The 16,031-nt window shown below is 47.6% G+C and overlaps 1 protein-coding gene across 4 annotated transcripts in view; it reads left to right on the top strand.

The window, feature by feature from the left end:
- ADGRA1 (adhesion G protein-coupled receptor A1) overlaps positions 1–16,031 on the top strand; it is a 692,353-nt gene that overhangs the window by 235,105 nt on the left and 441,217 nt on the right. For 3 of the 4 annotated variants that reach the window (XM_075612706.1, XM_075612707.1, XM_075612705.1), the window contains 2 exons: positions 5,038–5,236; positions 6,832–6,981. In XM_075612706.1, coding sequence (XP_075468821.1) covers positions 5,038–5,236; positions 6,832–6,981 — 349 coding nt within the window. The remainder of the gene's footprint in view (positions 1–5,037; positions 5,237–6,831; positions 6,982–16,031) is intronic. The other variant, XM_075612708.1, reaches the window with a different exon arrangement.

Below are 16,031 nucleotides of genomic sequence, written 5' to 3' on the forward strand. Positions count from 1 at the left end.
CTCTTTTGCCATTTTTCTGCACCTCATTCCCTCGGGATCGTTATCCAGGTACTGTATAGTGGGCTTACTATCATTGTGGATGCAACTAAGGTCCAGGGATAGGGTTAATACAATGTAATGTAGAAAAGATTGGTAGACAGCCAAAGAAAGTAAGCACCAATCAACTCACCAGATAGAAAAAATAAAATAAAAAAGATTTATTGATTACATATCTAAAAATCAAAACATGAAATACAAGACAAAAAAACTTCTCCTACGCGTTTCGGGCTCTGCAACTCCTTGAGAAAGGGCTGCAGAGCCCGAAACGCGTAGGAGAAGTTTTTTTGTCTTGTATTTCATGTTCTTTGTTTTTTAGATATGTAATCAATAAATCTTTTATTTTTTTCTATCTGGCGAGTTGATTGGTGCTTACTTTCTTTGGATTTTGGCTGTCTACCAATCTTTTCTACATTTCATGGTTTGCCGATTGGAAGTGACGCACATCCGCAGCGCAGCTATTGTGGACACACATGATGCATCACGGGAGAACGCCGACGGAAGCCGGGTAACCCCACGTGTAACAGGAGATCAACAGGAGCCTCTTCCCGGACGGTCTGTAGCCCTATCTTTGATTTGGCGCCAGCACTCGGGAGCTCCAGGATTTACATAGAGGAATCCAGGTATTGATTCTAGTACCGCCGGATCAAAGGGATGCAGAAGTGAGGACAGGGAACCACGCAACGGAACAGGGAAGTAGAGGTTTTGTTTATTACAGCTTCACTTATCCCACCTAGTTCCCCAATATATGTCCATCTTTCCCCTCCGGTTTCCTCTATTATCTTCGTCATATCGTAACATACTTCACCACTTACCTGTTTGATGCTGCAGATGTTAATCCACACATTACTCCGATTATATCTTTCTGGACATTATTCTGGGTATATTCAGACTTGTTCTGATTACCTTTATTGAAGCTGTTCTTTGGAGCTGTTCTCACCTCTACATACGGTTAATACAACCTGTAAAGGACCCAGGCTTCCCCTATGGGAAGGGGGAAACTGTCATTATCTATCATGGCTATGGGCCTTACTTCAGGGGGCACTTCTCTGACCACAAAACAACAAAATAGGAATACATCTATATACAGCATCTATTCCCCTACTGGGAAGCTATTTACACTTCCCAAGTCTGAGGCTCCTCCAAGTGTCACTACTCCCTGGAACCTGAGTTCTAGAAGCTTCTCTCCTCCTATTTATAACCCAATCTGATGTCACTATCCCCAGACAGAAAGGAGATGGGGCTTCACTTCTTCTGAGTCACCCCAGCACTCAGGGAAAGGGGTTTACTCTATGTGAGCCCACACAGTTAACCCCCTAAGACCCCAGTAGTCCCTAAAGGGGGTTACAAAAGCAAATTAACAGTTTTAACTGAATAATAATAATAATAATAATGTGACCTCTTTATTTTGCGGTGTGAAATTCTTTTCACCTCTTCATCACCTAGATCAGGCCCATCAAACGTAGACTATCTGGGGTGGCAATTCTTAAGTCCGACTCCAAGACTAAAATAAGTAGTCACTATAACCTATGCATACACTTCTTTGAGCTATCCTTCTTAAAAATATGTAAATGTCACTGGTATCTCTCTCTGTCCTGTAGCTATCTCTCGTCATTTCCTCTCTCTCTCCCCCTTACCCTCCTCTCTTACCATCCATTCCTAACCCCTCACCCCCATCCCCTCTCTCCCCATCAACTCCTCCCCATCCCCTCTCAGCATATCCCCTCTCCACATCCCCTCCCTCTCTCCATCCCCTCCTTCTTCCCATCTCCTCTCTCCCACACCCCATCCTCCCCATCTCCTCCCTCTCTCCCCATCCACTCCCTCTCCCCATCCATTCTCTCCATTCTCTCCCTCTCTCCCAATCCCCTTACCCCTTCCAGACAAGTCTCTAGTGAAGAGGAAACAGAATCCCGGTAAGTGGCACTGAGAGAGAATGTCTCTTTCCCACCTTTCTCTTTCCCCCTCCCCTACCTTTTCCCTTTCCCCACAGTACACACACTTACACACAATACCCCTCCACCACAAACAATACACATTACCCCTCCCACACAATACAATCTTTTTTTAATATATTTTTTTACCTTTGGGGAGGCTCCAGTGCTGAACGGTCATAGATGTTGGGGCCCAATTTCTGGCCAGGCCCTACTTCGGGCACGCAGCAGCGGGGGGAGAGAAGGCCTGCCAGCTATAAGGGTCCCAGCAGCCAGATGCAACTTCCAGCGCCAGCCGGCCGGGGCCCAGTTGAGCCACCTCTCCCCTCCCCCCCTGCTTCCAGCACAGCGTGTGTCTGATGAGCGGGCACGGGCATCATGGCAGCAACTTATGGGCCGCGTGTTTGACAGCCCTGATATAGAACACACACAAATAATAAAGTTTTATTAAACCAATAATAAAGTTAAAAAAACTTTAAATTTTAACTTTATTATTGGTTTAATAAAACTTTATTATTTTTGTGTACTTTAGTGTGACCTTTGTGGTTGACCCCACTGAGGGATTTGGCTATTTTTGGCTTCTATTGAGCTGACACTATTATTGTTAGTGTCACCTATTTAGAGTGCAATTACTGGGGGCTTTTTTGTGATCCTTTGTGATCATTTATCTGTGTGTTCTATGCGACTCTCTCCCCCATGCACCAGATAGCTTTGTGTTGTTTGTTTGGTGAGCGACGTGTTCTTGTGTGCTCTATTGCAGTCCTGATATAGATAATAACGCACTGGTCCCTGTTGAATATGCTATGAATCCATCTTCCCATTGCCTGGAAAGATTCCCGGTCCATTGAACTAAATAAAACTGAGATCTTCCCACACGTTAGGAAAACAGCTTCGGCGCAGATTGAATAGCGATAGAGTTTCAAGCTCCTGAAGAGATTAAGAAGCTATAATATAGGCACTTACATGGTGGCAACTGGAGGCTTTTCATAATATACTGAGCTTTATTACAGGGAACCGCATTTTGTTCTTTTAACTCGATAGAGAAGTGTACAAATGACTATTTTGTATTCACGTTTGTTTAATGTGAGGCTTCTATAGCATGAAATTCTAAAACTAATGGCTAATGAATCACTAAACTACTTTGTATTTTCCCTGAACAGATCCCAATGACAGTTATAATAACAGGAACTGAATATATTAGCAGCATTTATATAAAGGATTGCATTAGCAGTACTCTAAACTTATCTAACAATGTTTCCGCGGTTAGGGCTGAAAGTGTCGTCTCCTGTCAAATTAGTAACAACATGTTCGAGCTTAAAAATGCTTTAGAGAGCAGCTCCAAGGTGTCCTAAAGTGACCTGTCAGATGGATAAGTGGCTCCGTTTTGCCATTCACATGTTGTAAGTGTACGTACAGCTTTACTGAACACTGCCATATCCCATCACCTTCATGCAAGAAAATACATGACTTTTTTGTTAGGTATAAAAGATTGATAAATTCTTCCATCTAGTCAATGCCAAGGGCAGGTTGTCATTGGATATAAATCAAAAGAGGAGCAGTGCACAGTCTCATCCTTATCGATCATCTTTCAGAAAAGTTCAGTGAAATGTGTTTTAAAGCATACTGTATATCAAAAGTGTGTGCCAGTCCGTCTATTAGTCTACATCTGAAAGTGAATCCATTGTAAATTGCCCAGAGCCTTTAAACCCGTTAAATATAGGGTTGGTGCAAGATGTTGTTCCTAGGGCATCTTCACAATGATACATGTGCACACCGATAATCTCTTATGGAAAAAGGTCTCTCAGGTTTGTGATCTCATGTCAAATACTAGGACAGGGAGACCAGTGTAGAGCTGAAACTAACTGCTTCTATTCATTCTGCGGTACAGTTCTAAAGTGACGTTCTCGTTGTTGTGACAGCAGACTCTTTTTGCTGTTACTGTTAGATGAGTGGAATTAGACATGGAAAAGTAAGATAGCCTGACAACGCCAGCAAACAAACATTGTATGCAATGCTTCCTCTGTGGGTTTACACATGCAGGAGAGTGGGTAATGCTGAATGTGCCGTGGTTTGATACATTTCACGGTGACCAAAATATTTCACGCACAGCAGGAAAACGTGAGACGTAGGCAGAATATTGCATGGAAAGAAATTGTTAGGGTTAGGTCATCATAAGTTTTATTATAGCTAGCAAATAAAAATATCACCAGTGAACACATTTACATATCTCAGACAGGTCCACAAACCTGCCTTTCCCCCTTATCTCTTAGAATACCGCGCTTCCACTGCAGCCAGGGATTCTGGGTAATGACATGCAAATGAGCACTCAGTGTGTCACTTTTTGCTTCTTATCCATTTTAACATGGTTCTCTATAAGCTTATGCCTGCCGTATAACATAGTCTTTTCAGCACAGCCTGGGTTAAAGTAGTGTGTTGCTAGTAAACCTGCTCGCTACTGTATAGCCAGCAACTTCAAACCCCTTTGTGACATCTCATGCAGTGCGTATACTGTACTACTGTTAGAAAAAAGAAAAAGCTTAATTTTTCCTATACAGGAAAACTACCACTTCTGGATAGAAGTTAACGTTGCAAAATCTTAGTTTTTTTTTCTGTACCCCAGTGTCCCTTTCACCTGTCTCACATTCTGTGGGAGGGAAGTTAAGATTCTGGCTTCATGCTAATAACTCATAAACATTTCTGATGATGCAAACTCCCTATATCACTCGCTACTGTATCTCTCTTTCAATATGTGCACTCCCAATACCCTCACTCCCAGTCATACATGAATGGTCTTAATGGTGTTTAGGTGAATTGTTATATTGTACAGTACAAGCCTCAAACATTGTAACTGCTGATTTCCGTTAGTGCACCATGTCAAATGAGTTTATAAATCCGTTTTAACAGTTATTGTATGCTTTATTCAACCAATGTTAGCTGCAAAAAGACATCTCTTCTTTTTCATTACACTTTAAGTGAAAGCTGAAGTTATATTTTCCACACCAAAATGTGCTAGTCAACAGTTTCTTTATACATTAGTTTACACTATAAATTAATTTTTTTCTACTAGATGGCCTAAAACACTGGCTGGCGTCACAGCTTCCTACCCATGCAGACAGTTTCCGTTCAGTTCAGTACTATACCAGGAAAGAAAAATGGAGCACAAAGCTTGGCGTAAGTGTAACCGGGCAGGACATTGGGCAGAAGAAGACTATTCCGATTGTCCCTATTCTCACGAAGTAACCAGGCTCCTTCATGCCTTTAGTATGGTAAATGCTTATAGTCTTTTCTCTTTAGTCGTAGAACATGTGATAACCATTATTTCTCCCTGAAGAATGTTTGGCAACGCTAGATTATTTTCATAAATACAGATTATTATTACAGGATTTGGTATGTGCAAAGGAAGCCACATCTGGGGATATGGAAACAGAAATTGTGTTTTTACTTCTTTTATAGAGAGACAGCATTTCAAAGAATGTTAAGAAAAATTACTGTGTCAGCAGCAGTATAATCATGCTATCTAAGGGCTATTTCCATTTCACACCATAAAAATGGTCTTATTTAACATCTTACAGTAGGCACCAATTTATCCAGCTCCAAAAATGCTGTTATTGGCATTAAATTAACTGTCACAAAATGTTGAACATGCATTTGAACTGAGCACCAGTTTATCAAATGACTTGTCTTCTCTTTTGCTCTCTTTACGCCATCTTGCACTTTGTGACGTATCAGGGAGGAGTGAAATAAGAGACATTATTTTAATTATCATCACATTTTTGTGTCTCTCAGCATACGTTTCCTTTGTCATTGCATCAAAAAATATCCAACACGTCTGCATAAGATTTAAAGGAGCAATGCAAGCTGTTTTGATATAGGACTGCAGCAGGGGGTCTCCGGAGCGGAACTCCATTGATCTCAGCACCGGGGACCTCCCGCTTCCAGAGATAGAGGCCTCCAAAGGCGGTACCAGTATCTCCTGCAAGTTTAATACTCCTGCGTCACGTGGGCCAATAGGAAGCTGCACCGGATGACGTCATGACTTCCTATTGGCCCGTAGAGCACGGGAGCTTGGAAAAGCAGCCATTATGTGAACCCTAGTGGCCGAGCGGAGCGACTGCCTGCACCTCCTTCAGGGAGTCCCCAGAGCTGAAATTTAATGGGGTTCAGCTCCAGACACCCCCTGCTTCAAACCTATTTAGAAAAAAATTAAAAATAATGGCGGGAAAAAATGGCCAGCTTGGATTGCCTCTTTAAGAAACTTACAGTAGATTCTATGCTGCCCGGTAGGACAGGGGATTATTCAAAGTTTATTTCATTAGAATGACACTAATGTAACAGGGAAATCTCTGCTGCGCTGAAAAAATGCCCATAACCTAAGCCTGAATCAAAAAGTCATGGATGAAATTACTCAAAACTGTGACGGTAAAAACCCAAAAGATAAGTAAGGAAACATTATTGGATAATCACTGGGGTTTTGTTGTTTTGCCATCCTCTGGATCAATATACTGTAAATACAAATATAGGATATGTATCTGTTGTCTAATTTTAGCACAGGTTGAACCTGATGGACATATAGTTCTTTTTCAACCTCATCTACTACTGTATGTAACTGTTTAACATGATATTACAGGCCCCAGAGGGACTTGAACAACTGTCAGTCATTTTTATATTAAGGCCCAGATTTGCTCAGTGATGCTAAGCCTTAATTCACCTTGGGGCCTGAGGATGCCATGTAGGTTTTGCACCACTTAGCTAATATGGCCCTTCATCTTATTTGTTTTTGTTCTTATAATTGTTCTCATATGCTGGTCATCTATGGCCCTTGACATAATGATAACATGAGATAATTATTATGTGTTTGCAGATGACAGTAAATAACACCAATGTCCTTCAATATGCTCAGCAACTAATGGCCCATACTGCAGGAGCCTCCGGCTTCACAGATAAGATGGATGTGCAGTTTGTAGCTGCGATGATGGAAAAGATGATTCCATTTGTGGACCAAATCCAACATGTAGGTTAAAACAGAAGCCTTTCCTTAATATTTCCTAAGTAGTTAAACACAGGTTCCAATGTTATTGTGTTCCCATACAGCAAGCAACACCATTGCTAAATCATGTTTAAAATGTGATATATTCTGTTTATATTATACTGTGTGTGTGTGTGTGTATATATATATATATATATGTGTGTGTGTGTGTCTGTTTGTGTGTGTGTGTGTGTATATGTATATGTGTGTATGTATATAAATATATGGAAATTGCAGCAGAGGAAAAAGCTGAACATGACTTAAATAACCCCTCATTGTTTATCATCTTCTAAAGGCTTGATAAACTTACTAGAGAAAAGTAGGTTATGTTAAATATTGGCTTAAATCACAGTCCAACATCAAGACTATGGGAAGTAAAGATAAGACATTAATTAAGTCTGTGACTCTGATTTTCATTTATAGTCAAGAAAGTAAGGCACATCAGCCATTGCCATAGTTAATAGGGTTGGAGAGGTACAGATGGTCGATATACTTGCCAGGGTCAGAGTAGGAGAGGTGCGGAACGTTGCAGGTACTATTAGCCGTGTTCGGGTTTGGAGAGGGTAGAGTCGTCGTTGTCCGGTTGCCGAGGTCAGGTTTGGAGAGAGTAGAATGGTCGTTTGTCCGAATGCCGAGGTCAGGTCTGGAGAGGTGAGGATAGTCATGGAAAGCCGGGTCGGTACACAGAATGGGGAACAGCAAGACAAGGCAAGACTGTGGAGGCAGAGAAGAGGTAAGTACAACCCAACTGGTTCTATGCTCCGCCGATTTGCCAATAGGGCAGCTAAGCATAAGTAGGGGAGAGGGTCCAATAAGGACCTTGCAGAGTGGAGGTGTGTGCAGGGCAAGGGCTGTGGTTGGGCAGTGTGCCGGTGCCAAGAGTAGAACTGGGTGAGGAGGCAGACCTTCCGTGAGAGCGCGTGCGTGCGGTCGAGGGAGCACTGCGCGCGCCTATGATCTGAGCTATTTAGCTTTGGTGCCAGCGTGCGATAGTGCAGCGGTGGTTGCCTGGTGTGGTAGGACGTGGGAGCGAGCGGCGCGGAGGAGCCGGTGGAGGTGAGTGGGGAGCACGCTGACGGCGGCGTGGCTCCCTGAGCCTCACAATTGCTTAGCATACAGTGCTTCCACTGCAGCCAGGGATTCTGGGTAATGACATGCAAATGAGCACACAGTGTCACACTTTACTTCTTAGTCAATTTAAGGTGGAACAAATGTGCTCGTTTGCATGTTATTAACCAGAATCCCTGGCTGCAGTGGAAGCACTGTATGCTAAGCAATTATGGGGAAAGACAGGGTTGCAGACCTGTCTGAGACATGCAGATGCACCACAAGTGGTCATTTTATTTGCTGTATAGTACATTGTATGATGGAGGGTTTGTGTCACTTTTTTTACCCACTATAACTTATTTAATATTTATTTGAACTGAGTAAAATATCTGATCAACTAATTTTTACATTTTAAATTTAGGCGCTGTTGCTTACATGGTCCTTGTGGAAATCCATTAGTTATGGTTAACTTTGTTTTCTTATTGGGACTTTTCAAGACTTTATAGTTTTGAGAAGTAAAGTTCTAATGCTTCTACTGTAGATGTGCTTTTCAACAGTCGTTCCTAGGAACCATTGGGTTCCCCGGGTATCCCTAAAGGATTCCCTACAATTTTCCAGTCATTTTAAAATTGTACCAAATACAGAAGAATTTACAATGCATCTGATCTCAGACGCGCTATTAGAGAGGGTTGAAGTTCCTTACAGTGCAACTGATCTCAGACGCGCTATTAGAGAGGGTTGGGGTTCTTTCCAATGCATCTGATCTCAGACGCGCTATTAGAGAGGGTTGGGGTTCCTTACAATGCATCTGATCTCAGACGCGCTATTACAGAGAGGGCTGGGGTTCCTTACAATGCATCAGATCTCAGATGTGCTATTAGAGAGGGTTGGGGTTCCTTACATTGCATCTGATCTCAGACACACTATTAGAGAGCGTTGGGGCTCCTTACAATGCATCTGATCTTAGACGTGCTGTTAGAGGAGGTTGGGCTTCCGCAGAATTTCACAACATAATTATAGGTTTCCTTAACCAACAAAAAGGTTAAAAATCACCGTTTTTTATATCTTCATGTTGTATTAGAACTTAAATTGGTGGCCAAGAGCAGAAATGTATGTCATCTTTCTGGCTTAGAAAAAAAAAGAAATCGGTTTATGTTACCCTCCACAATCAATTTCTGTACATGAAATTTTCAATGCTAACAAGTCGAGACACATCTGTACATTATTAGTCTTTAGTTAAAAGTGAAACGTACAAAAATCAATAACACAATATTGATTTATTTTTTTAGATAGCTAAAGGCTTCTTTAAATCAATTTTAATAGTAAATACAAATAAAATGAAATTGTAAGTACTCATGTTAGGGAGTAACTGAGTAACAAAGCAGTGGAAAAAGACAGCGGGATGCTGGATTACATAATGAACAATGTTACCTGCAGAAAAGGAAACAAAGTAAGACTTTACCTCGAGTACTGATTTCAGTTATTGAATTTGTTGTTATTGAGTATGTGCCTCATTACATCATAGAAGGTTTCAGTGAAACGTAACCATGTACATAGTGCTGCTTTATGGAAAGTATCCGGTGTAGTGTTACCATCCAGAAGACAGCCCTATTCAGAGACTGATAATGCAAATAAACTGTATGTGCTTCTTGTTGTTGTACTGGCTCATTCTCCTTTGGGACACTTTGACCTACCTTGTTGTCAAAAGAGGTTACTTCTGAGCTTCTATAACTTCCAAAGAGCTTGATAGCAACAATCTCATAATCTAACTAGCTTTGTTATATACTGTAGCATATCATTCTCAAAACAAAATCACAAGTCTCTAATCTCTGTTAGCTCTAGTCTCATGATTTACATTGACCCATTCTATAGATTTGGTTCACTGACTAACGTGTGGGAGCCAATGCAGTTACAAGAAGTTAAAGCAGCAATCCCACCAGAACTGGACATTGTTTTTTAGATTTATAGCATCATCTCCCACCCCCACCGGTTCCCGAGATACTTACCAGTGCAGTTACTGGTGTTTCAGCTAGTTATTTTGGCGGCCATATTGAACACCCAGTAACTACACCTGGAAGTATCTCGGGAACGGGAATGGGAGAGGTGGTGGTGGTGGTGGGGGGGTCCCATAACTAAAAATAAGACAGTTTAGCCCAAAAAGTCCCTAGTTCCAATGCTTAAAAAACGATTAGACAGGAATGTTACTTCAACAACCCTTCACTTGTTAACAGGGACAAGGACAACTTAAATTGTAGCAATTCGGTAAAGAAAAGGGACAATAATTCATACTGGCCTGTGCCTTCAATGTTACTGCTAATTATGACAACTGAATGTTAAATGGGGATTTAGTATGTCTTCCCATACATTATACTATATCCCCACATTTTTGAGTTACCAGGAATTCTGCAATAAACCTAACTTTACAAACTATTCTATGTTGTGCAGACATCCTATACTTTTTCTCTTTGCCTTAGATTATGACAATGTCTCTTGTTTTGGCAAAAAAAACAATATTTGCTACTGAAAGTTGTGCTTTTACTATGGTCACCAATGTTTAGTTTTAGTAACACCGTCATCATTTTTAAAACCGACCACTAGAGCAGCGGTGCGCAAACTGAGGGGCGCGCCGTGACTGTCTGCGGGGGGCGCGGGGTTTACAGAGGCCCCACGTGCTTCCCGAAGGCACTTAAATTAAGTGCCGGGGGAGTGGCAAAGGCCTCTGTAAACCTTAGGCCGAGTTCAGGGTGGATGCTGCAGCCACGAGCGTCCATGCGCACCTCCGCCGTGCACTCCTGCAGCCCAGTGATCTGTGCCTTGGCTGCAGGAGTTGGGTCGCGGTGTTTGAGGGTGTGGCAGGGGTAGGGTGACCAGATTTTGAAAATGAAAAACCGGGACACATTTTATATATATATATATATATATATATATATATATATATATATATATATATATATAAACAGTTTATTTATTGTAGTACACTTATACTTTACTACCATTAGAGAGAGAGAGAGTGTGTGTGTGTATGTGTACACCTCAATAATCGAACAAAAAAAAAACCCAGATGTGAATGATTCTGAACCCATTAACCATTGTCAGGACACCCCCTCTTCACAATTTCTAAAAGCAGCAATCCCAGCTGGGATCTTACCTGATCCGCAGTCCCTCAAGGTACTATACTGGAGGGGAGGTGTTCCTTACCTGTCTTCCGATGTCTCCCGCGTGAAATTTGAGTCAGATCTGGAAGAAAGCAGAGCAGGTTACTTCGGTGTAGGTATACGGCAGTTAAGATAAGACAGAGGGTGAGGGAGACAGGGAGGGAGGGCGAGGGATGGAGACAGGGATGGAGGGAGACAGGGCGAGTGAGGGAGACAGGGCTGGAGGGAGGGCGAGGGAGGGAGACAGGGATGGAGGGAGACAGGGAGGGAGGGCGAGGGAGACAGGGAGGGCGAGGGAGACAGGGAGGGAGACAGGAAGGGAGGGCGAGGGAGGGAGACAGGAAGGGAGTGCGAGGGAGGGAGACAGACAGGGAGGGAGACAGGGCGAGGGAGGGAGGGCGAGGGAGGGAGGGAGACAGGGCGAGGGAGGGAGACAGGGCGAGGGAGGGAGGGCAAGGGAGACAGGGCGAGGGAGGGCGAGGGAGGGCGGGCGAGGGAGGGAGGGTGAGGGAGGGAGACAGGGAGGGAGGGAGACAGGGAGGGTGAGACAGGGAGGGTGAGATAGGGAGGGTGAGATAGGGAGGGTGAGATAGGGAGGGTGAGACAGGGAGGGTGAGAGGGTGACACAGGGAGGGTGAGGGAGTGTGAGAGGGTGAGACAGGGAGTGTGAGAGGGTGAGACAGGGAGTGTGAGAGGGTGAGACAGGGAGTGTGAGAGGGTGAGACAGGGAGGGAGGGTGAGACAGGGAGGGAGGGTGAGACAGGGAGGGAGGGAGGGTGAGACAGGAAGGGAGGGTGAGACAGGGAGGGAGGGTGAGACAGGGAGGGTGAGACAGGGAGGTAGGGAGGGAGGGTGAGACAGGGAGGGAGGGTGAGACAGGGAGGGAGGGTGAGACAGGGAGGGTGAGACAGGGAGGTAGGGAGGGAGGGTGAGACAGGGAGGGAGGGTGAGACAGGGAGGGAGGGTGAGACAGGGAGGGTGAGACAGGGAGGGAGGGTGAGGGAGGGAGGGTGAGGAAGGGAGACAGGGTGGGAGGGAGGGAGGGAGACAGGGTGGGAGACAGGGAGACAGGGTGGGAGACAGGGAGGGAAGGAGACAGGGTGGGAGGGAAGGAGACAGGGTGGGAGGGAGGGAAGGAGACAGGGTGGGAGGGAAGGAGGGAGACAGGGTGGGAGGGAAGGAGGGAGACAGGGTGGGAGACAGGGTGGGAGGGAGGGAGACAGGGTGGGAGGGAGGGAGACAGGGTGGGAGGGAGGGAGACAGGGTGGGAGGGAGGGAGACAGGGTGGGAGGGAGGGAGACAGGGTGGGAGGGAAGGAGGGAGACAGGGTGGGAGGGAAGGAGGGAGGGAAGGAGGGAGACAGGGTGGGAGGGAAGGAGGGAGACAGGGTGGGAGAGAAGGAGGGAGACAGGGTGGGAGGAAAGGAGGGAGACAGGGTGGGAGGGAAGGAGGGGGACAGGGTGGGAGGGAAGGAGGGAGACAGGGTGGGAGGGAAGGAGGGAGACAGGGTGGGAGGGAAGGAGGGAGACAGGGTGGGAGGGAAGGTGGGAGACAGGGTGGGAGGGAAGGTGGGAGACAGGGTGGGAGGGAAGGAGGGAGACAGGGTGGGAGGGAAGGTGGGAGACAGGGTGGGAGACAGGGTGGGAGGAAAGGAGGGAGACAGGGTGGGAGGAAAGGAGGGAGACAGGGTGGGAGGGAAGGAGGGAGACAGGGTGGGAGGGAAGGAGGGAGACAGGGTGGGAGGGAAGGAGGGAGACAGGGTGGGAGGGAAGGTGGGAGGGAAGGTGGGAGACAGGGTGGGAGGGAAGGTGGGAGACAGGGTGGGAGGGAAGGTGGGAGACAGGGTGGGAGGGAAGGTGGGAGACAGGGTGGGAGGAAAGGAGGGAGACAGGGTGGGAGGGAAGGAGGGGGACAGGGTGGGAGGGAAGGAGGGAGACAGGGTGGGAGGGAAGGAGGGAGACAGGGTGGGAGGGAAGGAGGGAGACAGGGTGGGAGGGAAGGTGGGAGACAGGGTGGGAGGGAAGGTGGGAGACAGGGTGGGAGGGAAGGAGGGAGACAGGGTGGGAGGGAAGGTGGGAGACAGGGTGGGAGACAGGGTGGGAGGAAAGGAGGGAGACAGGGTGGGAGGAAAGGAGGGAGACAGGGTGGGAGGGAAGGAGGGAGACAGGGTGGGAGGGAAGGAGGGAGACAGGGTGGGAGGGAAGGAGGGAGACAGGGTGGGAGGGAAGGAGGGAGACAGGGTGGGAGGGAAGGTGGGAGGGAAGGTGGGAGACAGGGTGGGAGGGAAGGTGGGAGACAGGGTGGGAGGGAAGGTGGGAGACAGGGTGGAAGGGAAGGTGGTAGACAGGGTGGGAGACAGGGTGGGAGGAAAGGAGGGAGACAGGGTAGGAGGGAAGGAGGGAGACAGGGTGGGAGGGAAGGAGGCAGACAGGGTGGGAGACAGGGTGGGAGGGAAGGAGGGAGACAGGGTGGGGGAGAAAGAGGGAGGGAGAGAGACACACACCCACTGACACACACACTGATACACACACACTGATACACACACACACACACACACTGATGCACACACACCCCCACTGATACTGTTACACACACACACACACACACACACACACTGATACTGATACACACACACACTGATACTGATACACACCCCCCCACTGATACACACCCCCCCCCACTGATACACACACACCCCCCACTGATACACACCCCCCCCACTGATACACACACCCCCACCCCACTGATACACACACCCCCACACTGATACACACACCCACACCCACTGATACACCCCCCCACCCCCACTGATACACACCCCCACACCCCCACTGATACACACACACACACACACACACACACACACCGATACACACACACACACACACACACACACACACACACACACACACACACACACACACACACACACACACACACACACAGGCACTGATACACACCCACTGATACACACACACCCACTGATACACACACACCCACTGATACACACACACACCCACTGATACACACACACCCACTGATACACACACACCCACTGATACACACACACACACACCCACTGATACACACCCACTGATACACACCCACTGATACACACCCACTGATACACACCCACTGATACACACCCACTGATACACACCCACTGATACACACACACCCACTGATACACACCCACCCACTGATACACACACACACACACACACACACACACACTGATACACACACACACACACACACACCCACTGATACACACACAACACCCCCCCACTGATACACACACAACACACCCCTACTGATACACACACACTGATACACATACACACACCCACTGATACACACCCACATACACACACACAATGATACACACACACCCACTGATACACACACACATACACACACACTGATACACATACACACTGATACACATACACATACACACACACACACACACACACACACACACACTGATACACATACACACACACACACACACACCCACTGATACACACACACACACTGATACACACACCCACTGATACACACCCACCCACTGATACACACACAACACCCCCCCACTGATACACACACACTGATACACATACACACACCCACTGATACACACACACACTGATACACACACACCCACTGATACACACACACATACACACACACTGATACACACACACACACACACACACACACACACACACACACACACACACTGATACACACACACACTGATACACATACTGATACACATATACACACACACACTGATACACTGATACACATACACACACACACACACACACACACACACACACACACACACACACACACACACACACACTGATACACACACTGATACACACCCACAGATACACCCTGCCTCCCCCTGCACCACCCGCCAGCCCCTGCACCGCCCGCGACCGCGCAGCAACCACTGCCCGCCCCCGAGCCCATCTCCCACACCAAGGGGATGGGGGGAAGTGAGCGGCGGGGGGCAAAGCTGTGAGCGCCGGGGGGGGGGCAAAGCTGTGAGCGCCGGGGGGGCAAAGCTGGGAGCGCCGATGGGCAATGGTGGGAGCGCGGGGGGGGCAATGGTGGGAGCGCCGGGGGGGCAATGGTGGGAGCGCCGGGGGGGAAATAGTGGGAACGCCAGGGGGGGCAATGCTGGGAGCGCCGGGGGGAGGGCAATGCTGGGAGCGCCGGGGGGGGGGCAATGCTGGGAGCGCCGGGGGGGGGGGGGGCAATGCTGGGAGCGCCGGGGGGGGCAATGCTGGGAGCGCCGGGGGGGGGGGCAAAGGTACAAGGTGGTACAAAGGCAGGCGCACCCCCGCTACCACCTCCTATTACCCCCCCCTGGCTGGGACCCGGGACAGAAGGGGGACACTCACGTGCACAGAGGAAGCCGGGAAGACACGTGTGCTCTGCACAAAGCGGAAGTCCCGCCCCCGGCTTCCTCTGACCTGCCTGCAACCAATCCCCTGCGGGCCGGCCGGCATTCTAAGTCCCGCCCCCGGCATCATCATTCATCCAATCCCCTGCGGGCCGGCCGGCATTCTAAGTCCCGCCCCCGGCATCATCATTCATCCAATCACCTGCGGGCCGGCCGGCATTCTAAGTCCCGCCCCCGGCATTCTCCATCACTCAGTCCCCCCGGCAGCATTCACACACACACATAGAAAATACTTACCGGCCTGCCGCATTCTCCTCACCGCCGCTGCCCCGCAATACCGGGACCAGGGACAAAAACTGGGACAGACTTAAACCGGTACAGGCCTCAAAAAACCGGGACTGTACCGGTATAAA

This window comes from Ascaphus truei, chromosome 8, assembly GCF_040206685.1.
Source record: "Ascaphus truei isolate aAscTru1 chromosome 8, aAscTru1.hap1, whole genome shotgun sequence".
Taxonomy (NCBI): Eukaryota; Metazoa; Chordata; class Amphibia; order Anura; family Ascaphidae; genus Ascaphus; species Ascaphus truei.